The sequence below is a fragment of the Coffea eugenioides genome, chromosome 9, assembly GCF_003713205.1.
Source record: "Coffea eugenioides isolate CCC68of chromosome 9, Ceug_1.0, whole genome shotgun sequence".
Lineage (NCBI taxonomy): Eukaryota > Viridiplantae > Streptophyta > Magnoliopsida > Gentianales > Rubiaceae > Coffea > Coffea eugenioides.
The window spans coordinates 6,105,567-6,115,031 of record NC_040043.1 but is presented as its reverse complement, the minus strand read 5'-3'; the positions used below and the strand labels follow the sequence as shown (position 1 = coordinate 6,115,031).

Below are 9,465 nucleotides of genomic sequence, written 5' to 3'. Positions count from 1 at the left end.
TCAAGTACTTGATTGATTGAGAAGTAGTATTTGAAAAGAATTACTAGAGGTATTTGTTTCAAAACTGAAAATAACCTAGATAAATTCTGCACAAATAACATATAATATAGTTGAGCAAAAAATTATAAAATTGACTAATTAACATGCATTACATAGTATGCAATAATATATGTGTGTGGCTATTGAATATATAACTAATTGTTAGTTATTTTCCTATTGTCTATATTTGTTTGTTGTTATAATATTTACTAGTGATCAAACTAATAAAAGAACTATTTATGTATCAAATTTTTTTTGAGAATATCTGAAATCATTTTGAAGAAAATTAGTTTTATGTTGCAATAGTAAATATGTAGAAAATTCACTACTAAAATTAAATGTATAAACAAATAATTATTTAGTAGTAATTCATAACCATAATTGATAATTATTAACAAAAGTTAAGGTTTACTAAATAAGTTACAAAAAATAAAATAAGAAGAAATACATATTACCGACACAAAAAAAGTTTACACCAAGGCTCATTAGCAGCTTTCTTGCAGTTTCTTCAAGAAATTTCAGCATTTTCTCTACAGCTTGTGGTTGGTTTGCCAGCCTACGAAATTCTTTTTCTGCATTGAAGTTCAAAACGTTCAAGAAATCTAACGTCTCAATCGATCAAAGAAACAGCATCTTTTGTCTCAGACCAAGTATATGTTCCAAGTGACAACATTGAAAATGACTAATTGCCATAGAAACGTTCATCTGTCTGCCTTGGTAATCTTGTGTACATGTTAAACAAAACAAAGAAATATGTTTCATGCATGGAAAGAGAACTGTGAATTGATGTATGTTCTTTCTTTCTGTTTTCTCATATTGATACTCATCCCTTTTTCTTTTGTTTGATGTCGATAAATTCCTGGGCTGTACATCGGCCAGGGTCTGAGACTGAGAGGAATTATCTGTAATATTAAATCAAATATAAGATGAGATACTCTCGGCCTTTTGAGTTCTTTGGACCAAAATATACATTCCTCATCCGCAGCCAAGTGAACTAAATCTATAATACAAAGAATTCCTTAAAGAAATAGCGGATTGATTTGCACATACAAACGCTGGACATTGATCCAAGCCTGCTGCTCACTTTTCTTTGGCATTAGTCTTGGACTTCACAGCATCAGGAACAAAGTAAGACCAGTGAAGTGGTAGAACTGTGCATGCTGCCTGTATAAGAAGGGCCACTGGGAGGCCTGAGAAGTCGTTACCCGTGACGCTGAAGTAGGAAGCAAGCGCAACACCAAAGTATCCGCTCACTATCAGGGCAAGGGCAATGGATGACATGAGAAATGCCATGACAGATCCTTCACATCCTGCTGGGCAGAGTTGAGCCATTAATACTGAGAAAGGAAGAATTTTCATAAAGAACAAAACCTCAAGAACTCCTGAGAAAACCACCACATATAGAGAGTCTGGAAATCCCATTGCTCTGTATACGCCCTTCACAAATAAAATGTCCGATAGCATGAAAACGGCCAGGGTAACCTGAATGGATGAGATTACTTTTCTCGGGGGCGCCAACTTGAGGTATTTCTCATAGATGACACCCCAGAGAAGCATAGCTGCCTGACCCACTACCTTAGATATCCCCAAGACAGATGATTCAATCTTTAAATGTTCTGTTTGATAGTAAAACATAGTGCCTATCAATGAAGGAACTATAGCATAAGTTGCTGCAAACCAACCTATTGAGTAAAAGATCTCGGGTTTCCTCAGTGCAGCCAGGAGTTCTGAAAGTTGGTTTTTTATCCCCAAACTGGATGAAGTCTTTGGGAGGTTTAGAAAGCTTTCATGAATGAAAGCAGTTATGAGAAACTGGATTGTGAGGATAATGCCAAACATCCAGAATATTACTTGAGGAGAAAAATGTTCAATAGCAACACCACCTAGGAGGTTTCCTGCAACTCCACCAATGGCAGAGGCCATCCAGACAAATGACTGAAGCTTGCCAGAGGAAGAAGGTTTTGAGTTCTTCGATGAAGCAGGCTGTTTACTAGTCTCTGCAACAATTGCATCATTTGCAACCTCCACTATTGAAGCACCAAAGTTGCCAAGGAGGAGAAGAAACGTGACCATGAAGAATGAGATACTTGTTCTGGAAAGAAATGCTATAGCAAGCCAAGAAATTGATTGTAGAATAGCTGCAAAGGTAAACATTTAGTCAGCACACAGAAGACAGATGTTTAAGTCCAGAAAACAGACATCAACAAATAATGTCTTTCTTAGAAGACTCCTACTTTCTTATTTCAAGACATTGAAATGCAATAGTAAAAGGGAAAAGCACTCAGTTAAACCTAGATTCTGGAAAATTGTTCTTACTGTCAATAATCACTTTTAAGGTTCCAATCCTAAAGCTGTGGATTTGTCAATGGATTAAATTTCAGTTCCATTCAAGCATTTAGACAGAAATGAGGGCAATAAAAACTTTAAACTAATTAGGCAAAGAAGAATAAGGGCCTCCAACTCCTCATTCCTGTCTTCTTGAGCAATGAAATATACATATATATATATATCCTATCTTGGCAGAGAAACTAACTAATGATGCCAAAGGTTCGACAACATTTGCTACTTCCCTTTTTCCCCTTTTCTTTCCTCACATCAGTCACCTCCTATCTGCAGGCAATGCGCCTGGTATCACACTTATTTGATATGGTTTGAGAAGATGAGTGGACACTATGTATTGAAAAACAGCAAGGAAGACATTGATCAACTGATAGTGGAGTCATGAATTTCACAGTTCAGACACTCTACAGCCACATCAATTACTCTGAAATCTTGTAATACAATTTATTCTGGGCTGGTTATTCCTCATAAAAAGGTTAAGTAGACTCTTGAGTTTTAGACATCAGAATTGCATATGTCAAACTATATTTGTACATCGATATCTACCCACTGTTCAACAATTAAACGGGCTCTGCAATTGGAGCTACATATTAAAGAGCACCCAGTACTTAGAGATCAAATACACTGGATATTAAGAGGTCAAAACTGAAACTAATAATGCTAAATAAAACCAGTATCTTCCTTACTTCACTTTCCAACTTGACATTCATCATTTAAATAGGCCAAATATTTTCAGAAGTCACTGCAACAAGCCAAAGGATAACCAAAGTGAGAGGAGGAAACAAAAAAAAAAAAGAAGCCCAAGCATTATGATGCTGGCCAAAGATATAATAAGAATCAGAGATGATTACAAAAAGGGGTTGGCCATCATAGACACATAAGCAGTAAGTCCCGAGGAACTGATTCACAGACAGGTCTACTTTTAGGCCATCTTTTAGTAAAAATTTCACTGCCAGCCACAGACAAAACTGAATACCCTGAAGCCAAAGCCCTATTCCTAAGCTCGTAGTACTAGTAGTAGCAACAAATTGTTAACCAGGAACAGCGCTATTAGGACTGCTATGTTTACTACCATTTCTACTGCCTTTGTCCTCCTTCCTCCAACTCCTTCCTCATCATTGACAATTGAAGAACCCATTTTTCCGGCTCATTTCTTTCTTCCAACTACAATTCAATAGGGCAGTCACTATTTATCAGGCTTAAATAAGAAGCACAGTCTCGGATATGGTATCAACTGGTAGTGACTCCAGAAGCCTGGGATCTGTTCCACATAACTTCTTTCTAATGCTGGGGAACAAGGTAGGCAAGATTTCAATGATTGGGAGCCATAAAAACTGGTACTTTCACTCATGACCTTTTGAGCTAATTGTAGTACCATAAAAAGGTAGGCAAGATTTCAATGATTGGGAGCCATAAAAACTGGTACTCTCACTCATGACCTTTTGAGCTAATTGTAGTACCAAAATGAATTGCAGCACTTCGATTGCTATTACAGGAAGCCATCCATGGATCTAAAGGCAAGCTCTGAATAGTTTATCACTAAAACGTTGGCACATTGTTACATCAGATCTCCACCCAAAAGTCCACATTGCCTAGAAGTATACAATCCGGCCCCCAAATTTTTGTTTTTTTGGAAAGAGGGGGGGGGGTCAAAGAAACAACCCCCATGGCGAAGTTACCCTTGCATTATACGCTTTCTATATGTATACAAGTACAGATACAGATAAACAAATATATTTGTATATCTCTTTTACTACTTTACAATATGTTACTGATCTCATTTCTACTTGAACATTAATCCATCAGCCAGGGCTGCAGATTCTAGATTCAACAGGATTGGGTTTTGCTAGATGATCGAAAAGTTGAGGCCCATTTACAGCCTGAAGGGAAACTTACTAGAAAAAGCTAATTTGATGAAAGGAAAGATATAAATTCGATCAGTCCAATTGTATTTTACTCGGGACAAATCATTTGAATATAAAAAAACATTCAGAGCATAGAATTCTTTACAACTCGGTCTTTCTAATTAGCATTCATCCACATATGTTAAACAAGTTAGAATAAAATAAAACACCAATGCGCATAAAAGTAACATAAAAAAATTAAACAAAAAATAATCTAAGAAAGTGTAATACCTCCAATAGCAATATAGGGAGTTCGACGCTGGCCAAAGATATAATATGAATCAGAGATGATACCATAAAGGGGCTTGGCCACCATTGGCAAGGTAGCAGAATTCTGAAGAATCTGCGAAGTAGCAGGGTCTACCCTCAGCCCATCTTTCAGGAAAAAATTCACCCCAAGCCATGGTAAACACCTCAATCCCTGCACCCAAAATCCGATTCCCAATAACAATTTCCTCATTTTCTCACTCCCATTACTACCACTCCTGCTAGTAGTAGTACTCTGTGCACCAGCACTTGTACCATTAGTAGAACTATAATTACTGCCTCTGCTGCTCCTCCTCCTTCCTCCTCTCTCTTCGTTAATCTCAATTAAAGAAACCATTTTTTCTGTTTATTCTCCTCCTCCAAAATACTTGGTACTCCTATAACATTAATGCCTAGCACCAGTGGTGATTAAGGACATGGATTGGTTTGAAAAATTGAATAAAAATCTGATCTTTCTTGAACTTTTATTGGACCCAAACTATGGTGCGTATGGGAAATCTGGGATCCGTAACGGCAAAGAAGGCAGGTGTATATTCCCAATATAAATACAAAAATGGCAGGTGGTGGGGTTGGGAGGAATTCCTGGCGCTCGAAGCAAAGAAGGCTACATTGAGTAAGAAAAAACTGGTCCCTTCTCGGTTGTCGGCTAGTTGCTACAATGATGGACTGGTGGCAGCCAAGTATTATAGCACCAATGTAGAAAAGTGTTGATTGATCGATCCAAGGTGAGATAAGCTTTTTTACCAAAAAATGTTTGTGGACAGAAACGTGGCGCTCTTTAGTCATGGGACGGAACTTTTAAGTTTTAACCTACGCTTCTGTCCACCCAAGGAGGTTCGTTACCTGCTCCACGAGCGTTTGTGACGGAGAATGGTAGGCTTTCTTACTCCAGCCCAGGCGCAAATTCCTACTGGCGGGCTTACCTTTGTAATATGATGGTGAGTTGTGCTTGAGGGTAGGGTGGAAATCTTTCGGGTTCTAATCCTATGGGTCGACTGGAACTAATATGAGTAGTTAGACACGTCATAAGACTCGGCCCATTTAGAGAGCGAGCCACTAGTGACGAAGATACAAAACAACGTGGAAGTAAGGTGCAAACGAATCAAAGTTAACCAAGCACGTTACGAACTTGTATCGTCAAAACTCAAGTTCAATCACGTAAACTGAGTTTGAGCTCGAGGTCGAGCTTAATATTTGAAGTTTAAATGTTCGTTAAACTCAATCGAGGTTCACATATATATGTTTTTTAAATTTTTTTGTTCTTTAGTATAAAATGTCTATTTTGTCCTTTATTTAAAATTATATAAAATATAAATTTATATTTCTTCAATTCGATTAGACTCGATTAAGGTGATTGAACTCGAATTAAGTTCAATTGAATTCAATGAGTATGAGCTCGAGGTTGAACTTGAGTAATGCAAAACAAAATGTAACTCGAGTTCGGCAAGTTTGAATTTGAGATTTTTTTAAAATTCAAGTAGTGCACTATTCAACTCGATTGCACCCTTAGGTGAAACTATCCCCAACATTAGTCAAGTAACTTTGAGGCTCTTGATTTGACTTAGGCACTGTTTAATAATTCCATTCGACATTTAAATTTAATATATTCAAATTTTAATATGTTCAGATGCATTTGATAATTAAAAATTAAACATTTGGATTAATTAAATAGCATTGAATTTTCTACACGAAATTTGCTTTAAAAAATAAGTGATAAGTTATTCACTTATCACATAATGTGATATACAATCAAATAACTATTATTGAATACCAATGAGCCTAAATAAGTCGAACTAATAAACAGTTCGATTCATTTAACAGCTCTAAACTAAACAATATAAGGAATGGTAGGTAAGGTTAAATAAAAAAAGTTATATAAATGCAATGGGGATAATTATTATAGTATGTGTATATACATGATAAGTTAGATGAATTTTAAATATCGAGTGCCAGTGGGCACCAATTAGAAAAATCATATATATATATTAATGATTTTGTCTAACGAGTACTTAATATTTTGGAAATATAATTAAATAGAGAAACTTTATAAATGCAATATAAGATGATAGTTGTTAATGCATATATTTATACGGTGAGTTAAGAGTGATTTAGATACTTTGACAAGTGCTCGTTATGTACCATTAGAAGAATCCATTTTTTATTTTGAGATGGATCGAATACATTTTATTTTATAGAATCTCAGGCACTCCTTATAAATGTTTACTCTTATACTCACGTTTTCATTTTTGCTAATAATTTTAGATGGGTTGAATACATTTTCAATCGCTTCATTCCCTAACTTCTATTTTCCTAATAATTAAATGTTAATTTTCTTTTGATTAGGTTTGTTTGGTTAATGTATTACCAAAAATTTGTTTACTTACATTAGCAACATATTTTTCAACCATATTTTTACTTAATAGATATCACATTAAAAAAAGTGTTATAGTATTTTTTTCAAAAAAAACATCCCAAATAATCTACCATCCAAACACACATTTATGTTTTACATTAATGATAGATTCTTTGTTTACAAAATAGAGGAAAGGTAAAACCTTTACACCAAATTTAAAATTTTCCACTTGGAGAAAAGCCATTCTTGATAATTGTTTCAGAAACAAACAAGGGATAATTTCAGAAACCTCCTATAAGGCTTCTGATAATTTCACTAGCCTTTCCTAAGTTAGCAAAATTATACAAACCTCCAATGAGTTTAAGTTTTGATAACAAAATTAGTCCAATTAAAAAATAATATTAAAAAAAGTACTTTAATGAGAGAGATAAAACTGTTGTTCCATAAATACCTCTTATGCATGAATATAAGTTATATTAGTAGAAGAACGAAAATAATTAAAAATTATAAACAATTAATACACACATTTTACCATTTTAAAAGTTAACATTCAATAAATTAGACAACACAAATAAGCAACAAAACTACACTAATGATCACAGGATTCAGTAAAATAGAATTGTCATCTCATTTGACATGATATTTGCTACAATTTTTGTGATTTTGGGAAAAAATTTTCAAACTTTTGTCTTTCTTTTTCCTAATTTATCCTTTATTAATATCTAATGATTAAGTAATTAGAGTACTAATTAACTATCAATCACTAATTAATGGAAATAATAGTTGAAATTTTTTTTAATGATGAACGATGACTTGTAATTACAAAATACACCAATTGATAAATCTAATGACGTTATTTTGTGATTAATAGAATTTGACAATGACCAAAAATCAGTTGTACAGATTGTGAGAAAGAAGAACTTTGATAAAAGATAAAATACAGGCCAAAAAAAGATTGTTCATAAGGTGTTTATTTTAACTCTTAAAGTTGTGACAGTTATAAAGTAATTTCATAGAAGTAAAAGAGAAACGAGGGAAAAGAAAGGCAAAATTCAAAAGTTTTTCTATTTAAAATCACAAGAATCATACACAAACATCATGTTAAAAGAGATGACTAGTATGTTTTGCTGAATCTTATGATCATTATTGTAGTTTTGCTGTTTATTTGTGTTACCTAATTTATTAAATTTGAATTTTTTGAGCGGTGAAATGCATGTATTAATTATTTATATTTTTTTATATTTTTTATTCTTTTATTAATACAACACACACACACATATATATATATATATATATATATATATGCCTAAGGGGTATTTATCGAATAAAAATTTTATCTTTTTTTTTAAAAATACTTTTTCAATATTAGTTTTTCTATTTGGATTGATTTTGTTATCAAAACCTTAACTTTATGGGAGATTTGCACAATTTTGCAAACTTCAAGAAATACTAGTGAAATTGTCAAAAACTTACGTGAGGTTTCTGAAATTATCCCAACTGACAAATGTGTAACTCTCGTGCTTAGGTTCCGTTTGATAAAACTGAATATGAATTCTGAAGTCTGAATACTGAAACAATTAATTTACTGAATTTTAAACACTGAAAAGAAATATATGAATGTCTGAATTTTAATGCTGAACCTATTTATATTGTTTGATAAACATTTATACTGAATGCTTAATAAGTTAAATTTAACAATTTTGCCCTTATATCTTTTCATCCAAAAAAGAAATAGAACCTATGATTTAATTAGTTTAAAATTTTTAGGCATGAAAATGATAATATTTGTTTTTAAATCAAATTAATATAAAAGATGAAATATATTATATGATGAGTATGGAGAAGATGTGAAAGTCATTAGAAAGGCAGAAAAGATAAATAGAAAACCATTAGATAGAGAATATTAAGTTGTTTAATTAGATAAAAATTTTGAATATAATTAATAAACAAGGGTAGATTTGGTAGATAAGATAAGGTAGTTGAAGTAATTTTATTAATTCTTATCAGAATTAAGCATTCAGTTAGGATTCTTGTGCTAAAAAAAATACACACAAGTTCAGCACTACTTAACAAATTCAGCAAATGTATTTTCATTTATTAAACACTCAAAACATCTGAATGTCTGAAAAAGTTCAGATTCAGCACTTTTTTATGTTATCAAACAGACCCATAGTCTAATTAAGTGTGTGTGTGTGTTTATTTCAGTATCTGACAAAAGACAAATGTGTAACAAAAAAAAGGAAAGAAATAAATAAAAAATACGTGTCGTTTGGGCAGTCGTCAATAGTCAACACCCACAGTAACTGCAGTGTTTTGACGAGGACAGGCTGCAGTACACTTCAAAACAGTACCCAACCAGACGACGAGGATTTCGTCACTAGATCTCCACCGTTCAAATTCCCAACCACTAAATCTCATCACAGCTGCAATAAATCCGACGGTGACGTCCAATTTCGAACGCGCACGTGCCGCACACTGAACCTTTCCCCGGTTCGAAAATCCTCAAAATTCGAAAACGAAGGCGCTTCTGATTCGCACCAGCAATATAATCCCCAAAAAACT

The 9,465-nt window shown here is 33.5% G+C and overlaps 1 protein-coding gene across 1 annotated transcript; it reads right to left on the bottom strand.

Annotated features, from left to right (window-relative positions):
• Window positions 1-791: 791 nt before the first annotated feature.
• On the bottom strand, window positions 792-5,244 carry LOC113783427 (probable folate-biopterin transporter 7). Its single transcript, XM_027329558.1, has 2 exons — window positions 4,515-5,244; window positions 792-2,177 (listed from the first exon to the last, which is right to left on the bottom strand). Exons 1-2 carry the CDS (start codon window positions 4,885-4,887, stop codon window positions 1,120-1,122), a joined length of 1,431 nt encoding a protein of 476 aa, XP_027185359.1. The 5' UTR covers window positions 4,888-5,244; the 3' UTR covers window positions 792-1,119.
• Window positions 5,245-9,465: the final 4,221 nt, after the last annotated feature.